Source organism: Mirounga angustirostris, unplaced genomic scaffold, assembly GCF_029215605.1.
Source record: "Mirounga angustirostris isolate CCGP_5_RB_7025 unplaced genomic scaffold, mMirAng1.0.hap1 SCAF_8, whole genome shotgun sequence".
In the NCBI taxonomy this organism is placed as follows: Eukaryota; Metazoa; Chordata; class Mammalia; order Carnivora; family Phocidae; genus Mirounga; species Mirounga angustirostris.
Window position 1 is genome coordinate 63,072,282 of NW_026991716.1, and position 21,653 is coordinate 63,093,934.

At 40.1% G+C, this 21,653-nt stretch overlaps 1 protein-coding gene across 5 annotated transcripts in view; it reads left to right on the forward strand.

Annotated features, from left to right (window-relative positions):
- The window catches only part of KCNQ5 (potassium voltage-gated channel subfamily Q member 5), a 509,046-nt gene that overhangs the window by 427,465 nt on the left and 59,928 nt on the right, over nucleotides 1-21,653 (forward strand). For 3 of the 5 annotated variants that reach the window (XM_045867079.3, XM_045867078.3, XM_045867082.3), the window contains exons 8-11: nucleotides 6,032-6,126; nucleotides 10,884-10,910; nucleotides 15,665-15,721; nucleotides 19,609-19,829. In XM_045867079.3, the coding sequence (XP_045723035.1) occupies nucleotides 6,032-6,126; nucleotides 10,884-10,910; nucleotides 15,665-15,721; nucleotides 19,609-19,829 (400 nt within the window). The remainder of the gene's footprint in view (nucleotides 1-6,031; nucleotides 6,127-10,883; nucleotides 10,911-15,664; nucleotides 15,722-19,608; nucleotides 19,830-21,653) is intronic. The other 2 variants (XM_045867080.3, XM_045867081.3) reach the window with 2 other exon arrangements.

The window sequence follows — 21,653 nt, forward strand, 5'->3', positions numbered from 1 at the left end:
GAGCTAGGACTCATTCCCTGGGGTCTGAATCATAATGCATTACTCCTTTCAAATAGTAGCAGTTGCATCCTCATTTATGGATCTCTGAAGTCTTGGGGCTAGCATTTAAAGGATACTTCAAAAATGCCACATTAGGGGGTTTATTTTGAGAAAGATTGGACCAGCTCAGGGTGGAGCCAAGATGCTTGCTGGAAACAGAAACAGGAGAAATAAGTGAAAGTTTGTGAAGGGGATGCTGACCAACAGGCTTATTCTCCTGAAGGGAAGAGATTAGAAGATACTGCTATGGGGAAACTATGCGGCCCAAAAGAAAAAATAATTATATATTGAGACTTCGGCTTCCACCTGAATCTTCACCCAGTTACCCTGAAGTAAGGCCACCAGTCAATATGCTCAAGCCTTATACAGAGCTTATATAATCTTTTTTAGTGCTTTATTCATAAATAAGAACAGCCTGAGAAAAAGTTTCCTAGATGTGTGAAACATGATGGCAGAAAAAAAAAAAAAAAGAAAAGAAAATGGAACAGAGCTAAAGCTGTGAAAACCTCCCAGAAATTAGAAGAAAAAGACAGAGATAGAAAATAAGACCAAAAAAAAAGAAGGAAAGTTGGATGATGCTACCAGGAGATCAAATATCCAACTAATACCTCAAAAAGAGTACAGGGAAATTAAGGGAGGATTTTAGCAAAGAAATTTTATATTATGATTCTCCAGAACTGAGTGGTCACTCAGGGTCCACCCTGGGCCTACCAAGTGTCCAGAACTGCAAACAAAAGAACACTTGCAAAAAGGACCTTACATGCCTTCTGGGCAGGATGTATCCAAAGGGTAAAGAATTAAGATGGCATTAGCTTTCATATCACATCTTCTCTGTCCATTCATCCATTAATAGGACACTTAGATTATTTCCACATTTGGGGTGTTATGGATAGTGTGGCAGTGAACACAGGAGTGCAGATAGCTCTTTGATATCCAGTTTTCATTTCCTTTGACTATAAGCCCAGAAGTGGGGTTGCTGGATCATAATGGTAGTTCTACTTCTTATTTTTTGAGGAATTGCCGTCCTGTTTTCCATAGTGGTATATGTATACAAAGGAACATTATTTCAACCATGAGAAGCATGAAAATTCCTCAATTGGTGACAACATGGATGGACTTTGAAGGCATTAGTCTAAGTGAAATAGCCAGACAGAAGGAGACAAATACTGCATGGTCTCACTTATATATGGCATCTAAACTTTTTTAAAGTCAAACTCCTAGAAACAGAGTAAAAAGTGGTTGCCAGGAGCTGGAGTGTTGGGTAAATAGAGTAAAAGGTAAAAACTTTCAGCTATAAGATGAATAAGGTCTGAGGATCTAATGTACAACATAGGGACTATAGTTGATAACACTGTATTCTATCATTGAAATCTGCTAACAGAGTAGAGCTTAGCTGTTTTCACAGAAAAAAGAAGAAAATAAAGATGAAGAAGAAAATAAAGACATGAAGAAGAAGAGAAAGATAAAGAAGAAGAAAATAAAGACATGAAGAAGAAAAGAAGAAGAAGAAGAAGAAGAAGGAGAAAATAAAGACAAGAAGAAGAAGAAGAAAATTAAGACATGGGGGTAATATATACATCTAACAAATCACCATGATATACACTTCACTTGTCTTACAGTTTTATGTCAGTCATACCTAAATAAAACTGAATTAAAAAAAAAAAGGCTACTTGGATAGAATTATTCTTCTAAAACAAGAAGATAAACCAAGAAGAGACACGGGATCCAGGAAAGAAGAGATCCCACCCAAGAAAGAGCCGAGGGAATCCCCAGGATGATAGGAAGAGAAGTCCCAGAACAAAAGCTCAAGCAGCCCTCAAGAGCAGAGGAAGCAGGAGGCTGCAGAGCTCCAGGAAATAGATCTCCAAGGAAATAAAAAATGAAACTGACAGATTCCATGATGTATTTGACAAGTAGAATTTTAGAGTTCTGTTAGTTGGGAAATGTATTTGCAAGAGGTACACAAAAGCAAACCGAGAAATTGAAATAGGGCAATAATTACTCTAAGACAAAACAAAACTCTATATATAGGGAAGTAAAAGTAGTCCTGGTACACCACATTGCTGAATTAGGAACAGTAGTTACATGGTCATAATAGTGCAAATGGTAAATAGCAACTGAACTAAAAGTTGTTGTTTGGATAAAAGGAAAGAAAGAAGATGTGTGAGTGAGCTGCCGTTACTTTTCATGGCTGGAAGCTAATTGGTAATGCCTAAAATTGAAATATCAAGAAACATAAGTATGAGAACAATCCTTAAAAATAAGAATTCTTAAAAATAGAAGCAACAGCTGTAAGAGGTGACGGGGGTTTACCTCTAAGGAACAGAAATTAATGAGAAGCAAGGTGGGGAAAGGGATTGCTGGTTTTCACCCTAAATCTTTTTGTACTCCAACTTCTTAAATCCTGTACCTTGAAAATAATCAGTTCCATGTTAATTATACTTTGGAAGGTGACCTGAAACTAAAATTTCCAGAAAGGGTCAAATGTGCCGTAGCTGTAATACTCTAGACAATACAAACTAAATACTCCCTTTAAAGACTTAATTATACTGGTATCGTACTTATAATTATAGACCAAAGTTTGAATTTGTTTGGCTGCCTAGAGCACCAGGGTCACCCGATAAATAGTAAATTTGGCTTTCATTTTGTTTCTTGGTGCCCTATCCTTTGGAGTACGTTTGCTATGTCAATTAAATCCCTCTAGGGCATTATTTTTCTCTTGCCAACCACGATGTGATTTTGGCTTTAAATGTAGGAAGATCAGCTACTTGATCATATGGTGGTGGCCTTGAGGTTCAGGTACTTGAAGCAGTTAGTTGAGTGAGCAAGCTAAGGATGGGACAAAGTTGTTAAGATTGTAAGACTAATGAAGTTACACTTTCTATTTCCATCTTTACTGTTAACTAATATCCGCTCCAATTCAGATGCCACTGCTCCTACTGTATCTCCCATTTCCAAGACATTTTTAGGAGAAGAGTAATGAAGGGCATAAGAGCTTAGCTCCTGAGATCAACTTAATAGAAAAAGAGCAAGAAATCAGGTCTCATTTTTAAGAAAATCTTCAATTTTCTAAAAGAGGCCTCGTTCATCCCTAGTTCTTTGTAACATGGGCAGGTAATGTCTTGGTCCCATTCTTTGTTGTGTGGTTTGGGATTTTTTTCACTGGTATCTAATAATGCACAGGCTTGCTGGGTGCTTCTAGTTCTACACAGGTCTTGCTTTCAAAGCATCTGAGTTCACATCTATATGACGCCTTCTGTGAAAATTGTTTAATTAAAGTACCCATCTGTGCTGTGAGAGCATTGGAGGTTCCCTGGGCCTCACTATATAAGAAACTACAATAAGAAACCCATGTGTTTTGGGCGCCTGGGTGGCTCAGTCGGTTGGGCGACTGCCTTCGGCTCGGGTCGTGATCCTGGAGTCCCGGGATCGAGTCCCGAGTCCGGCTCCCTGCTCGGCGGGGAGTCTGCTTCTCCCTCTGACCCTCCTCCCTCTCATGCTCTCTGTCTCTCATTCTCTCTCTCTCTCAAATAAATAAATAAAATCTTAAAAAAAAAAGTTTTAAGATGCAAAGTTAACATACAAAGTATAGAAAATTAGGGAAATTATGGAGATAACAATATCCTAGGATTTGAATACCTGAAAAGGGAATAAACTGGAATTGTAACAGTGGCTCTCACTGATCTTAAACAAATCATTTCATTCGATTGCCATCCGCTAGTTCCCCTCTTTAAAAGTGGTTATAATAGGGGCGCCTGGGTGGCTCAGTTGGTTAAGCGACTGCCTTTGGCTCAGGTCATGATCCTGGAGTCCCTGGATCGAGTCCCGCATCGGGCTCCCTGCTCGGCGGGGAGTCTGCTTCTCCCTCTGCCCCTCCTCCCTCTCGTGCTCTCTGTCTCTCATTCTCTCTGTCTCAAATAAATAAATAAATAAATAAATAAATAAATAAATAAATAGAAACCCGTGTGTTTTCATTGATTACTCTAGGTCATTCTATAAACTGCGTTTAAACATTATTTGCAAAAACTAACATTTCAAGATGATGTGATAATTGTTTTACTCTCTTTAGGATGCCAAGATGCTCAGCATAAGTTTTCACAGATTGTAGGATAAATCAACAATGGGCCATGTAAGCAAAGGTCCAGGCAAGGAACCCTGCTTCAATTATTTAAACCTTCCTTAATAATATTTTTTTTAAATACCCTCAGGTCTTACTATATATTTTCCTAGTTTTTTATATCACTTCTTGAACATTTTACTGAAGTGTAATATGCATACAGAATAGAGCACATACCCAAAGAGAACTGAGCACTCCTGTGTAACCAGCACCCAGATAAAGAAACAGAACATGACCAGTACCCTCTATGTATCCTTTCTCAATCACTGTCCCCCAAGGGTAACCACTGTGCTGTCTTCAAACAGCATAAATAAAATGGAATCACACAGCATGTCCTCTTTTGTGTCTCGTCTCTTTCACTCAACGTGATTCATATAAAGTTCATCCATCACTGAGCATAGTTCTAGTGTGCTATTACTGTGGACTATTCCACTATGTTAATGTACCACACCTTTCCTATTTGTTCTTCTGTTGGTAGGTTTTTGAGCATTTCCAGCTTCAGTTTATTAAGAGCACTACAGTTTTGAACATGATACTCCATATCTTTTGATGAATATATATAAACACGTCTATTGAGTATGTATGTAGGAATGTGTAGCAGTATCATAGGGTATGTATATATATTCAGCTTTAATAGATACTGCCAAACAGTTTCCCAAAGTTGTTGGGTCAACTTTTAACTCTTTTTGTTCAGGGCGTTTTTATTTAATGATATTCTCAAGAAAAGGCCTATTATTAGATCACTGTTTTTTTCATTGTAAGTTTCAAAATCATGAATGACCCGTTTAAATGAATCTGCCACATAAAGTAGAATGCTTTGATTTATTAATTATAGTAAAAAAATTTTCTCTCGGGATATTGGAGTAAACACTTGGTCATTAGAAATGTTTGCAGACTTATTACAAAGGAAAAAAATTCACTAGCATCTATATAGAAAGTAAGTTCGGGCAATCTCTCAGATGGACAGTTTGGAGGGAAGCTTTTCCAGCAATAGCCATCAGGTAGTAAGCAAAGGACAACAGAGGGATTCTAAGACCAAGAACCAGGCAGTCTGAGATAATGTCTCAACTCTACCAACCTTGTGTAAACCCCTTAATTTATCTGAGCCTTTATTTTTCTCTTCTACAAAATAAGAGTCTGAATCCACCCTTCCAGTGTAAGGACTACGTGAAGATACATTATATTATATATGTCAGTTGTAATTATATAAAGTAGAGAGAGTTTATGTTTTATATCAAAAAGCCCTAACATATTCTTAGACCATGACATTAAATTTTTAACTTTCCAATTATACTCCTAGAGAGTACATTTTCCCTGTCTTGTTTTAGCCCTGCTTTTTGTTATCACTGTCCCCATTTTTAGCATTAGTGGTATTACACAGTCCAATGTCAGGGAATTACACTAATTCACGTTCGTTAATGACCCTTTCGTTAGTTTACTAGCTGGTTTACTGTTAGTTTACTAGTTGCATTGTGGGTTGTCAGTAGTCCTTTGCCACTATCTTATCAAATAGTGACTACAGATGTGCAGTGGGTTCCCGGAATGCATGCTCTTGCTCAGATAGTTTACCTCGGATAATGTCCTCTCTTTTCCTAGCCAATTCACAGATTGCTTTATGTTATACTTTTTGCTACTTTTATTGTCCGGTGTGAGTTGTTTTGAAAACCAATTCCACTGATGTGGCAGAATGTGCTTAACAGCAGGCTGAAAATGCCAAAGTCGCCTTCTTCACCCTCTGGGCACTGAATCGGGGCCAAGGACAACAAGGAAAAGATTCTTAATATATATTAACTTAATAATCTCCCTTTTCATTTTATCCTATTTTCTCCTCTCTTTTGTTTTTCTTTTTTATGTCCCCACATATGCCACCTGCAGTGCGTTTGGCGTAGTTACGCAGCTGATGAGAAATCCGTTTCCATTGCAACCTGGAAGCCACACTTGAAGGCCTTGCACACCTGCAGCCCTACCAAGTAGGTATCACTGTGACAGCTGGTGCCACCCGTCAAGCCTCCTCACGGTCCCAACACAAACCACACATGCACACACACCCCTGCAGCCCTCCCAAGTAGGCATCACTGTGACAGCTGGTGCTCCCGTCAAGCCTCCTCACGGTCCCGAAGCAAACCACACACACACACACACACACACACACAAACACACCTGCAGCCCTCCCAAGTAGGCATCACTGTGACAGCTGGTGCTCCCGTCAAGCCCCCTCACGGTCCCAACACAAACCACACATGCACACACACCCCTGCAGCCCTCCCAAGTAGGCATCACTGTGACAGCTGGTGCTCCCGTCAAGCCCCCTCACGGTCCCAACACAAACCACACATGCACACACACCCCTGCAGCCCTCCCAAGTAGGCATCACTGTGACAGCTGGTGCTCCCGTCAAGCCTCCTCACGGTCCCGAAGCAAACCACACACACACACACACACACACACACACACACACACACCCCTGCAGCCCTCCCAAGTAGGCATCACTGTGACAGCTGGTGCTCCCGTCAAGCCTCCTCACGGTCCCGAAGCAAACCACACACACACACACACACACCACATGCACACACACACCTGCAGCCCTCCCAAGTAGGCATCACTGTGACAGCTGGTGCTCCCGTCAAGCCTCCTCACGGTCCCAACACAAACCACACATGCACACACACCCCTGCAGCCCTCCCAAGTAGGCATCACTGTGACAGCTGGTGCTCCCGTCAAGCCTCCTCACGGTCCCGAAGCAAACCACACACACACACACACACACACACACACACCCTTGCAGCCCTACCAAGTAGGCATCACTGTGACAGCTGGTGCTCCCGTCAAGCCTCCTCACGGTCCCGAAGCAAACCACACACACACACACCACACATGCACACACACACCTGCAGCCCTCCCAAGTAGGCATCACTGTGACAGCTGGTGCTCCCGTCAAGCCCCCTCACGGTCCCAGCGCAAACCACACACACACACACACACACACACACACACACACAGGTGTTGGTATTTGGCTTGTCTTATTCTCTGTTGCCCTTCGAGAGATTCAAACCTGTTCAGTAGCAACTCAGGCACAAAACTAAATGGACTCAGTATCGTTCCTCACCATTCACAGACTAAGCTTAAAGATTAAAGGAATTCAAATCTCTTGCATAGAGATTTATTGCTACTATTTCATGCTTATTTTCTAATAAATCATTTCATAAAGCCCACTGAAATTCTAAAAGTAACCACCATGGTTCTTGAAAAACAATGATGGTTTAAACTCCGTCCATCACCTGACCCCAAGCAGGGAGCACTTTGAGAGCAATGTATCTTTGCATAAAGTCCCTCAAAGTCATTTCTCATCTGGATCGTCTTAAAGGATGGTCCTGGAGCTTTCACTTGCTGATCAAGCTAGTGTCAGTAGCAAAAGAAGAGCTGGAGTCCTAATAGGATTACTGCATACAGTGAAGCAATGGGACCAATCAGATTAAAATTTGAAATTAGCATTCAAAATTGGAAAGTAATATGGCTTCTATCCACATTTCATTGGCCCAAACAAATCACCTGGCCAGGCCTCAACTCAAAGGGGATGGGAAAGTGCAGTCCTCCCATGTGCCTGGAAAGAGAAGAGAACCAGAACATGAACAGCCCTGATGGTTACCACAATGATCTTTAATTAAAAAAAAATCCTTAGTCCTGGAGTCTTGGACTCCAGTTCAACTATCCGAATATACTTAATCAAAATCACCATCTTCATTAAAGAAGTCCTCGTTGAAACAACCAAAGCACATAAGCCAAGGGAAAGGCTTTCTGTGTGTCACCCAGCTTGATTGCAATAGTCAGTTCCTCAGGTTGTTCAAAAGTTACCAAAATGCTTATTTACTTAGTACTTTGGAGCACCTGCTGTTCCCCTTCGTAGTCCAACAAAACCTTAATCCCAGTGGCTTCACGGGATTCAAGGCATCCAAGTACTGTGATTCAATCAGAGAAACCTCTTTCTTCCTTGCTGTGGAAGAGCAATCAGCTGGGGAACCCTTCATGACTTACTGCCTGGAATTTCAGTCTCAGAGGAGGTTTGTGCTGCTTCAGAACACACGCTGTTAGGAAGCCGTACGTCTGTAACTAACTGTCAGGGTCTGTTATGTTGCTTCCCTGATCCTCCCCGGGCTCCATCCACAAAGTGAAGGACGAGAGGTGAGCAAGATAACTTCTCAGCTCTGATAAGACATGTCTCCTAAAAGCTGGGATCAAAACCTGTGATAGAGATATTCCTAGAACCCCAGGTCTTCAGAAGGGATGGAACCTTAGCAAGGAAAGAAGCACGGATGCGCTGTCGAATGAATGCATGCATGAGAAGTCTCTTTCCATGTAAATCTTAAAATTGAGTTGACTTTGCTTTATTGAGGACGAGACTCTTTCAAAGTTGTGGTGATAAAAACGAAACATCTATTCCTTAGAGGTATTAAGTCAGAAATGGGAATTGTATAGAAATTGCGTTTCTTGTACTCCGGAAGGTTTCTAGGTATAAATGTAAGAGGAAGACTAGTAGAAGAAACAAAAGAAGGTTCTCAAGTGACAGAAGAGAGTGATCTATTATCATGTGTTAATTTGGCTTTCCACTTCCCGAAGTTTTTGGATTAAAGTCATTCTGAAGCCTGGAAAAAATTTTTGAATAATAAGTCAAATTCTCCCAGTGCATAAACTATGATTTTACATAATTTCTCTTTCTTCCTCTGAAATTTTCCATTTTAAATGGGGGGAGGGGAGGGAAGGGAGAGGAGAATTTATGCAAACACCTATATCCATGCTGTTCCACTCTGGTTGTCCTTTCCCTGTACCCCTCATTTACCTCTGAGTCTCGGCCCCATTTACTGAATAACAGGTACTTGTCCTGAATGACACAGCCGTCCCTGGCAAAGTTCAGGGAACCTGAATATCCTAACATCTCTCCCTCCAGCGACATGTTATTGTTCCAAATTGTGTGGTTCTTAATCTTTATTATTGTTGTTATTTTTGTTAAACCATGGAGAACATGATAATAATTATGGACTCTTTCCCACCAAAAAAAAAAATTCAATGCAAAAAAAAATCAGAATTTTGCCTACAATTTTAGTGTATTCACAGACTCCCTGAAGCCAAGTTCAGAACCTTTGCTTTAGAAAGCAAACCTGCTTTAATCAAGTTTGTAGATCTGTGAAGAGAATAATTTACAATGACTGAGGGGGATATTTTTTCATTTATAATTAACTGGCTTACTGAGTGCAGAGTGATGTAATAAGAAACAGACCGAAACTTCTTTTTATTTATATAGTGTATTTCCTGTAACATTCAGAGTTTAAGAACGTCTGAAGAGATGATTCATTCATTCATTTGTGCATTCGTTAAATAACTATTCATTCAGCACCTATTATTTTGCAATTTCCAGGCATTAGAAGTGTAGTAGTGAAAGAAAAAAAAAACAAATAGTTTAGAATCTCAGGCTTTGGGGAATGTATATTCAAGAGACATTGGGAAGAGAAAATAAATGAATAAATAAAATATGTAACAGAGTAGTGCTAAGGAGAACAGTATAAAGTAGGGAAGGAATTTGTGGGACATTAGGGATTACAATTTTAAAGAGGTGGTCAGGGAAGAGATCATATTATCAATAGCATCATCATCAATGATATCGCTGTCATTAAAAAACATGAACTCATGCTCTTGTTCCCAGGAATTTTAGAGATACAGTGAGATGCTTTGACTCCTCAACCTCATTCCAGGGAGTAGGATGGAAGAGAGGTGTGACAGGTGTGCAGGGGAGACAGGGTAGGGTGAGAGGGCAAGCCATACCCGCTCAGTCCTGCCGGGCATATATCCCACAGTTTCTGACTCCTTTCTGGTCTGGCTGGTCTCACATAGGCTTTCGAGGTCTTAGCAGTTGCTATTTCAAAGTTTTGTTTTAATAACAGAAGGATTTACAGAGGGAACATATTTTTCTTGATTTTCTTCTCAGAGAAAATGAAGGCTGGGCAAAGTGTATGACACAGGTAAATGTGCTCTTTTAGGGAGTGAGTCTGATATTTTATGAAGCTGTGGGGAATTGTCAAGCTCCAAGAATGCCGTGTGATAATGTAAAAAGTCAGAATGTAGACATTCTCTAATCCAGTGCCTTCAATTTTTTCATAAGAAAATCAAGACCTACAAGAAAGTGAGGTGCTTGCCCAAGGACACACAGTCATTTGTAAAGAGTAGGGACCCCACACCATGTTGCACAGACCTGAATTCGCTAAAATGGGTTGTTAAAAATACCATCCAACACTAGTCCAGGACGGTTGTGATCAATTTCCCATGCACCTAATTTACTTCAAGAGAATTCGTACTGTATACAGTATGAAAACAAAATCTTTCTCAACAAGTGATTGAAGCTACAGTGTAACCAGCACCATTCTAAGAGTCCTTGTTGATGCCAGTTAGATCAGAACTACTTTCTTAACCATGGATAACTTTAGCTAACGTGGAGTCTACAGTTTTAGGTTACATGTGGGCACTGTTGGTCTTGCTAAGTAAACATGCCAGTTCAGGTCGTGCCACAAAGAATATATGTTGAAAAGTTGGGTACAGTTCTTACAAGGAATACTGCTTCTGTGGATCTTACTTAAAAAGAATTACTTAGGGTACTTTATTCCCCATCCTCCATTATCAAGTGCTATAAATGTATTCACCAGTTTGTCATCATTTCTCTTCTGCCTGCACGCACCTGAAGGAAAGAACAAGGGGAAACATCCAGCAGGTTTGTGATTTCTCTTCTGCTCCATGTTTGTTTATAAATCTGATACCTAACCGATATTTGAAATGTATCTCATGTGAGTAAAATTGATCAAGAAATACAAGATGATTAAAAGTGACCTTTCACAAGATTGCCTGCAAAGGTTGCTGCTTCATTGATTTTTTTCCCCCTTGGAAGCATCAGTGTCTCCCTAACTCACTGCTTTTTATAATCGGCAGGGCATGGAACATCCTTGGGGAAAAATAATAATTATGGCCTTTGGTTATTCCTTGGTACCATTTTCTCAGATGGAAGTCTTACCGAAGTATTCAAATTCTGGGAAGCAATGTAAGATATATTCCCCTTCATCAGGGTCCTTTTAGAGTAAGAAAATGGTTTTTTTGGGCAAAAGGAACACTGTGTACAGAAGGTAAAAACAATCCCTCTGTGACATCTCCAGCTCATTAAGCATTGGTTTACTTGAGTAACATGATTCAGAAGAAGAGCCTCCCCCCGCCACCACCGCCCCATTCTTCAGGAAGAAGAAACTTCACCAAATAATTTATGGCCATTCTTTTATGCCTTTCAAGGAAATGCTTTATCAGATTAAAGAGCAGAGAGTTAGACCTAGGAGGAATGGGAGGTGAAAGAGAACATTTTATTCTGTGTTAGTGAGTGCCAGAAAGAGTCTGGATTTGGGAGCAAAGCCCCGAAGGACAGAGCCAGGTGGATCTCAACACCGTTGGAGTGAGGAGTAGAGAGGCAGAACCAGCAGGAGAATCCCAGGTGCCTGGAAGGGAAGAAGAAAAATTGTTGTCCTAGCATTGCTACTTGTTTCAGTAATGAAGAAACAACAGGCATTCCACCTGCAGAGTTGGCCCCTGGGTGGGGACCAATGGGAGCCCAGGGATTGTTCCTTAAGTTCTGTACTGTCATACTAATGACACTAATTATAATATACTTATATAGTACTGAAACTAGTTTTGAAAGTTCACTTGGGATGATGAGGTTCTGGGTCATCCGTTTCTGCATTATATCAACACTTAAAAAGATTCACGAGCCAGAACACAAATGCATCCATGATGAGAGATAGATGTGGCAGGATGCACAACACTCCTTTGAGGAAGGTAAGCCTACACAGGGATGGCATTAAAGACTCTTCTCTTACTTGGTAGTCAAAGAGTTAGGGCCAAGGTCATTAGATATTCCTGGGTGATATTTCCAGAAAGTTTTAGTAGCCTGAAGATTTGGTCTTCTCTACTTTAGAGATATTTCTGCCCAAAGAGAGGTTCTGGTGATTAGACTCAGAACATTCTTGGCATAGACTCTAGAACAGGCAGTCTCACCAATTCTGACCATTTAGTCCTCTTTTGTCTAGACTCCCAGCAAACCCCACCGTCCTTCTGTTGTGGCAATTTTACTTGAAAAGAGTTACACAAAATAAATCATAGCCATTATAAGCCATTTAGTCTATTTGGTGATATTTGAAAAGCTCTCCTTGTTTCAGGAGCTATCCATTTACAAATTATGTCAAAGGGTAATCTGTCTCCAAACCCTAAAGGCAGAGACTATCTTTGGCACAAACTCCATAGGTCACCTGTCTTGGTTTCATCCTCCAAACCAGACCTATTGACACCTAGAGGGGAAGTCTGTGAATCATGTGGAGGTGCTCACAAAAGTGTGACGTGGTATGGCAGTCCTGAGTAAGGGCTCACACGATATTGCACTTTTTCCAAATGTTACCAAGGCAGGAAGCAAAGACAAAATTAAAGTGTAACTATGGAGCTTTTTTATTCTTCACTCCAGAAATGAACCTCCCAATCAGCTGTCACGATTCAAAAAGACTACCGACCAATTTTTTTTTAATTTCATGATGTTCACATATACCTAAAATATCAAAATTTATTCTACATGCTTGTGAAGAAGGGTGTCAAAAATGACTCACCTGTAGTTTTGAACATATACAGAAACACCGAGGTATGTTACACACAGATTTCTTACTTCTCTATGGTCACTGGACATTTGGCAAAACCACCATGAAACATGTCCTATATTACCATTTATTTAGTATACATGCCTTACTTGATGTTTCATACTTCATACACTTAGGTCTTCTGTCCCCCGATTATGTATCGCATCACCCTGTGCAAAGTTATGACAGAGAATGTGCTCAATAAACAATTCTTAGAGTAATAAAATGTCCCTGACCTCCAGTAGTTCATGTAGAAAGAGAAAACACCAACAAAAATGGGAAAGAGGAAATATACAAAGAGAGAGACAATGAAAAAGTAAAAACATTTCAATAATCTGAAGGAAACAAGCTGAAGCTCCCATTTTAAAACATCACTTTAGCTTTCACTTTGTTGTGTTCCATGGGCAATGGAATTTATAATACTGCAGAATGAATGCAAAAAGACTATTGTATTAACAATAGCAACAGTACCATCTTAAGAAAAACAAATTTGCCCTTACTCAAGCAAAATGTGCACAAAGGAAAATGCATTTATAATGCGTATGGTTTCTTAGAAGAGAGCAGATTTGGCTCCAGACTATTGCTGAATAATCCTTGACCCAATTTCAAATGGATTGATTAACACCAGCCAAATGCAAAGCCCTTTACTGTGTTTGGGGCCATTGGGTTACTGATGGTGATTCAGATAAGCAGAAGAGAGAAACTTCAGCCAACTCTGTGATCTTCCAGGTATCTCAGAGCCTGAAGTCTCCTAAATCTTTCCTCCTGGTTTTTCATTGTGTTAAGAACTAGGAGTAATTCAAGCATGGCTGGGTTTAGTACAGTAGCCAGTAACTCTCTCTTGGTGCATCTGACCCGGTCTCCCTCTGAATGACCGGGCCAGACACGGAGAGGCTTTGCTCGCTGCAGAATGTAGTGAAACATCACACACATTCGTATACCCCCATAGCTAATGAGGTTCCCTGCTTTGGAATATTCTGGTTAGAGAGATTTTTGTCTTTCTACACTGAGGTTAGGGTATGTTTAAACAAATTTGGGCTAGGGAAAGACATCCAGTTCTGTGATGCTTTTGCATTGTTTGCAACAGGTCCAAAATTTTTCTTTAAATATACAAACCATCAGTCTCAAGAGGCTCTCAACCGAGCAACAGTTGAAATAGTGTCTCTTTGAGACATTAAAATAATGTCTTTGGTACGGGGTCAGGTACAAATTACTATTAGTCTCAATTGAGCCTGCTCTGTTTTTCCTCTACTTAGACCACAAATGCAACTTCTTTAGCACCATTTAAAGATTCATTTGTTTTCCTCTGTCTTCCCATTAAAACAGTTCTAATCCCATATGTGGTGAATATGTTTATTGATTTTATTATAATTAATCATCCCATTAAGTAATTTTTCTAACTCATTTTTTTAAACTGGATAGTTTTTCTCTGTTTTGGTACTAATTGTCACTTTCAGAAAATAGAATTTACCTATAAACCCATCTAACCAAATTAAGCCAGGATTCTCACCTTGAGATTTTATGTCCTCCTCCCTTCCTCCTTGATAAGGGGGTCAGTTGACCATCTGGTACACCCTGCCACAAAAAGGCTCTTCTTCCTATTAGGTTTTTATTGCTACTAGAATAGGTCATGCCAACGGAAGTTTGGGAATTATCTATAAATCTTGCTACTTCTGCCTACCCTGTCTCCTTAATCAACAATTGTTGGCTATGTGCGTGCTTCATAGTTAAGCTGCCTTGATCACAGTCTATAGGCTTTAAATAGAGCCCTGTCAGACTTCTTATTAGACTATCTAAAGTTGCTTTAACAGGTTCTTGTGAGACTGTTACAAAGATGCATGTCTTCAAAGTTAAAGCAAAATGATATTCTTTTATTACGTTATCATCTTCTGCTGTGATCCACTGAGTGCTTTGTCCAAATTGCTCCTACGTGGTTGGCTTTATTAGGTTCTGAGATGTGTGTTTCTTAGGAGAGAATGCTAGAAAAAGACTGTGCATTCTTGTATTTCTTGGGCGTTTGTTTTCCATTGTTTACATTTTCTTTCTTCTGTGTGCAATGAATGATCTGCATGTGTTGTTAAACTAAGTAAGGCTAGACTTTTTTTCCCCCCTAGCATAATCAACTTGTGTCCTTATGGGCAAAATGTTAGATTGTTTCAAAAACAATCTTTTGAAAATGGTTTCTCCTTCTGTTCGCATTTATTAATAGAGGGAAAGGATTTAGTCTTTTAAAAACATATCAAAAGACTTACAACAAGAAACTCTTTTTTTAACAAGCTAGTGACCTAGAATCTTTTCTTCTGACTTTTTGGAGCATGTATCCTGACAATTATTGATATTAACTATAACTGCAGGTATTGTATACAAATCAAGAACCTTTTTTAATATTTCAAAGCAATTAATGTTATCAACTTCATTGATTCCTATAAATATTTAAGGTTCTGAAATATTTTGTTCCTCGTTTATACTGTGTTGCATTGCTGTTTATTACAAGGGTTGCTGTATTTTAAAATATTTATGTTCTTATTTTCATATGAATCCGATGCTAACACACAGGCTACCATCATTTGTAATGCGTGTTTCACATCCAGTCGTTTCAACCTCACCATTAAGAGCACTGATTATATTCCAAGCAGCACAATTAAACTACGCAGTCAGTACTTACTGCTTAAATAGTATGTATATTATATCTGAAAAACAATAAAGCCAAATGGCTTTGTTGTTCTAAAAAGAAAAAGAAATCCCTAAGCACTTTCGTGGTGGTGAAATGCTTAGTAATGTGCTGCTCTATTTCCCTCACTCCTAGTAAGTTCTGTAGTAATAAGCAGAAGCTCTTCAGAACGTGCACCTCACGGAAGCAGAGGTACCCAGCATCCCGGCTATGACATGAAACTTGAGAATGCCAACTAACCTCAGGTGCATGACCAGGTTCCACCGCCATCCTACCTGAGCCCTGCTCAGAGACTCACTCTTCCTAAGGACTTCTTGAATGAGGTTTTCAACCCGCTTGTAATTTTCCTTGTTGCCTGTTGCCTGCTTTGATACTCTACGCCAGGGCCAAATCCGCAGGGTCTCGCACAGCCCTGGCGCCTCCTTGTGGTGGGACAGCTGCTGAGCTGCTGCACGCACTGGATTGTTCACGGCTCAGTCGCCGTACTGTGCCCGAGGCGAGAATTTGTAGAATGCTTATCCTCTGAAGGGCTAAAACCCTAATTAAGTATAACAAGGACTACAGCATTCTAAGTCCAAGAGGATTACTGTGGGGTTACAATAATGCCACACAGTTCCCTGGCAGGGGACATCCAGTAGTAGCCTGCATGCTGGGCCATTTGAGTTATTTGTACATCTGGTTCCTAGAGGGGGAAGAATTCCCTACACGGTTCCCCATAGTTGTGCAGGCGCCCCCTCCTAGAGTCCCCAGCTGATGGATGCCACAATCAATGACCACAATGTCCTTTGGCTTATTTTCTCCAGAGAAAGACCTTCTTATTGGTCTCCTAGGAATAATCTTTGACAATCTTCCTAAAAACACTGTTACATAGATCTTCCTCAGAAGTCACATTTATAGGGGCTCCTGGCTGGCGGAACATGTGACTCAATCTCAGGGTCATGGGTTCAAGCCCCACGTTGGGCATGGAACCTACTTTAAAAAAAAGCGTGTTTATAGATGTGACCAGAAAGTAGGAAAATAACGAAAACTTGAATGGACCAGTGAAGAGTCTATATTTTTAATCAATGTGCGTTTTCAGTAATCAGCCATCTAATCAGTTTAATAGTCATCTAATCAAGATGCTCTGTTGATTTCCAAAGGGGAAAAGAAGTAGAAAAACTAATAGAAGTGAGCTTTTTTTAAGAACAGGTCTTTGCTTTGGAGAACAAAATTTTGTCTGGTTAAAAAGTTCTGGCTTAAGATTTTATTCTTAAATTTCATACAATTATGTCAAAAGAGAAACTGAAAACGTTAATCTTTTTTTTTCTAATTTCATATGTAATATGTTGGACTCGCTTTAAAATGATTTTGGTAATTCTTTTAATATTAGACATTGGCAAATATTCATGCAGTTAAGAAGGACAAAAAGCGGGGCACCTGGGCGGCTTAGTTGGTTAAGCGTCTGCCTTCGGCTCAGGTCATGATCCCGGAGTCCTGGGATCAAGCCCCGCATCAGGCTCCCTGCTCATGGGAAGCCTGCTTCTCCCTCTTCCACTCCCCCTGCTTGTGTTCCCTCTCTCGCTGTCTCTCTCTCTCTCTCTCTCTCTCTCTCTCTCTCTGTGTTAAATAAATAAATAAAATCTTTAAAAAAAAAAGAAGGACAAAAAGGGACATGGTACCTAGAACTCATTTATATCAACTTTAAGTGCTTTAAATAGTACTAAGATTCAGAGAAAAATATTATTTCCACTTTCCATGAAAGAGATGCTATCAAAATGTTTCATAGAGGCAACTTTTTAAAAATATTTTCACAGGAGCAATTGTTTTTAAATATTTCATTATTGTAAATTAGCCATGGAGGGTTTGATGCTGATACTTATTTCAGATTTTTTTTACTTTTTCAGTAATTGAAATTCTTAAAAGGGAAAAACTAAATTTTATATTAAGTGGTTTTATGATGTTTTCATCAGTTTCTTCTTCATTTAGTCGGTATAAGAAAGAGATATATCTTTAAAGTTTGAGAAAATAATTTGATATTAACGAAACTCAACCTTCTGCAGTAATTAGCATCTATGAGTTCCAGAAAAGGTAATAACTAGATAAAGTACAGTGAGAACATTTGCAGTGATCGCTATGTAAATTTAAGCCATTCGTTCATCTAAATAAAGGTGCAGAGTTGAGCATATGTTCCTGAACCCGATCATCACAAATTTAAATGATGGAACAGATGTGCTAAAACTGAAAAGACATGTGAAATTTTTACTATTTAAAAAAAAACAACAACAAAGTTTGAGAAGAGTAGACATTTTGGGTCCTATCCCTTTGAGGATCTGTTTAAATGATTTGAAGGTTTGGGATGACATGGAGAACCTAGCCTCAGCATAAACAGATGCAGTTTTATATGTTATCGTTGCTGTTGTTTGATGTGATCTACCATTTAATCATGCATTTGTCAAGTGCAGAGAAAGCCTTTGACTGACGGGATTGTTTTAAAGAACCCTTGAACCCACCTGACCCCATCACAAAACTGCCAGCCTGTTCTTTGCATGTGCCTTCAGCTAGTCATGCTGAACTTAGCTCCATCTGCATTTCAGAGGGGAGCAGTCAGTTGCATGGTCGACTTGTTTATTGTTACCAGGACTTTCTGATCACCATAGTTCATTATTTGATTTGTTTTCATGTAAACACATAAAATGTGGTGTCTTTTTAGAATATCATTTGTTAAGCAACTAGGCATGGAAAAATAAATGTTACTGTTTCTTGTTAGCTACAAAACACATAACCACTAAACACATTTGCTGTTGGCATGCTGCAGCTGGGGACAGTGGACATTGCGGTAAGTGGAAAAAACAAGGGCTCCACTTCGTCTCGGATAATCCGTGTCCATGAGAACACTGCCTCCTTCATGCCCCAGAAAGGCTGCAGCATGACTGCGGGTCTGAGCCTCTCAGAGTAGCTGCTCCAACTTACTGCCCTCAGACCCTTCACCCTTCATTTCGGCAGACCCTGAAGAGTCCTGGGGCTCTCGCTGGCTACCAGTGTCATTTCCTGAGGAATAACACAGCACTTTATAAATGAAACAAGAACACAAACAAAATGGGGACAGAGCACCTCCTACAGTTCACTTGGTTCCCACAAAAATCCCTTAGCTATGTTGCTATTTTCGTCTTTATGTTCGAGATGAGGACTCCAAACCCCAAGTCTCTTTGATTCCAACCTGCCCTTCCCACCACATCACACCACATCTTTTGATTAGGAAAGCATGGAGATACACTTCGGGTTTTGTTGTTGTTGCTGATGCTTCCTTTATCAACCCACAGCATTTCAGTCCTCGCTGGCATCTGAGAACTGAATGTCTAAACAAATATAATTTACCAGTAGCTGCCACAGCAAATCAATAACCTGTTTGATAGCAGGAAATTGTGTTAGTGAACATACCATCTCATTCCGTTAATCAGTCATCACATTCATTATATGCTGGGGCTGTTCTACATTGTGTGGTTTTTGTCTCACAAGAATGAATGCAAGCATAAAAAAAATGGGTGTTAAATGTTGTATGTTTAGTATTATGTATGCAGTACTACCAACTGCTATGAGATTGCATGAATTTATGGATATCATAATCTTTGCCTGGAATATGAAATGCATGCAGAATGTAGATATATATGTATATGTAACTGTCATCCCTGTAGAAATGCTTAGAAATTACAAAGAGATATGCTCCCAAATAAAAAAAAATTACTTTCTTTAAATCTCAAAAGTTGAGGTGAAAGCTAAAATCTATTTCTAAAGCAAACACCGAACCAGTTCTTGGTTATTTCCAGTGTAATTGTGTACAAACTACCATACCCAACGTCAGTCCTTTCTGTGATGAATCCAGGAAGGGTGTGCCTACCTGTACAGTGAGGTTGAGTTCAAACGAATGCAAACAGATTAAATAAAGCTCCAGTTTTCAATAAGGGAAGAATACATTGCTATGCTCCTACTTGCTGAAAACGTTTGTCTGTTGAAATATAATATACAGTTTCATCTCAGTATTGACCCAAGTGGAGTGGAAGAAATTGCTTGAAATGGAATAATCATGCCTCTGTTGTCCACAGTCAGAAGCTAAGTTTTAAGGAACGAGTACGCATGGCTAGCCCCAGGGGCCAGAGTATTAAGAGCAGACAAGCCTCAGTAGGTGACAGGAGGTCCCCGAGCACCGACATCACCGCCGAGGGCAGCCCCACCAAAGTACAGAAGAGCTGGAGCTTCAACGACCGAACCCGCTTCCGGCCCTCGCTGCGCCTCAAAAGTTCTCAGCCAAAACCAGTGATAGACGGTAAGCCCTGTTTTTCCATAACTGTGTTTAATTGGATAGGCAATCGTGAGCAAGATTATGAAGTAATTAATTCTCCATGGTACCACTTGAAGATAGAAGAAAACAACCCCAAGGAAGGAATTGTTTGTTTGTTTTATTGGAAATTTATTCATTGCCTTGGGCAAATGTACAGAACATAAGTTTACTTTTGGGAGCAACTTTGGCAGCTAAATCTACATTTCAGAGAAGTCAAACAAAATGTTACTTCTTCGCTTTTTATCTACAACACATTATTATTTCTCAGGCAAAGTCCCTATCAAGATCAACGTGACTGTCCTTCTCACGTATAGGTTATGTCTGACCAGCAAAGGTCCATGGCCCAAAGATGATCAGGTGCTCTGTGAATGTCTTGAAACGCAGTAAGAAGGGTGACAATACTTTTCTGGACAACAATGAAGGTGCTATTCCCTTTTCTACTATGCTCTATCCACCAGTAAATCAGAGACCACCGCTTATCTTCCTTAGCGAGATTCCTGTTGAAGTTCTGATCTAATGATAAGTAGAATTCAAGTTCTTCTCCCAAGAGGAGCTAACCTACTTTATCATACAATGTGTCAGAAGTTTACTTGCCAACACCTTTTATTGAGTGCCCCATAATTTTCATGTTTATAAAACAGTTTCTTTTTCATTTAAGATTAGCTTGGTTTTCTTTTTAAGTATGCCCCCCCTGGGATCTCTTCTACTGGGCAGAGAACCAAAGTCAAATAGCATCTTCCATGAATGCATAAAAACTGCAAAGGCTATCGGCCCTTCTGTTCTCATTCCCTAGTATAACCTGTATTTTCCCAGGCTATGAAATCATGAGGGATAAAATTAACAACCAGGGGTCATAATCTCCGTGACCTCAGGCTCCCTGCAGTGAAGTCCCTGGAACCTCAGCCCACGGTTCCTCCCAGCTCATTCAGAGATCACCAGGGATATTACTCCCACTCTTCAGTGAGCAACGTGAGTCCCCTCTTCACACCTCTTCATGCTCCACAACTTCGTGGATGCCGTGCTCTCCAAGTAGACGCCTAGCTGCTGACCCGATGCGGCCCCTCCCGGTGGAGCTTGCAGCTCCTGTCTCGGTGGTGGGACGTGCTGATCCTGCCAAGCTTCCCTCCACCTGTCACTCTGCTAAAGGAGGAAATGCCCCCTCCACCAGCACTGGATGCTCCCGCATCGAGCCTCTGAGTGTCCTGAGTCACTGCCCAGATTTTCAGTGTCCTCTGGTTTCTACACTCTCCTCCCTAGGAATTTGGCTGAAAGCCCTTGAACAGCTGAGTCAAGAGTTACCCGTGACAGGGCTTTATGTTGCGCTCAAAATAGACTTTCTGAATATAAATGGATGCATCATTTCTGGAAGGCAATTTGGCAACATATATCAAAAGCCAGGACATATGCCTAAGCTTGGACACATCCCACCCACCAATTCCGTTTCTAGGATATAATCAATATAATGAAATAATATCAGACATTAGAAACAGTGACCCAAATAAAAAATTACTGACATGAAAAGATGATCATAAAAAACACATTATTCCCTTTTGCTGTGTGTGTCTGTGTGTGTGTGTGTGTGTGTGTAAATTCATGTACTTATCGGAAAAAATCTGGAAATATTTATAGCAATGTATGAACAATTACCTCCAAGTGATGAGGTCATAGTTACACTTTCTTTCTTCATTTTACTTGTCTGTATTTCCTATTATTTCTACAATGAACATGTAAAGCTTTCGCAAAAGAAAACAAAGGATGATTTTCTGTTAAAAAATTGGACCTTCTTTTCACACAATACCCTCTCCCCTT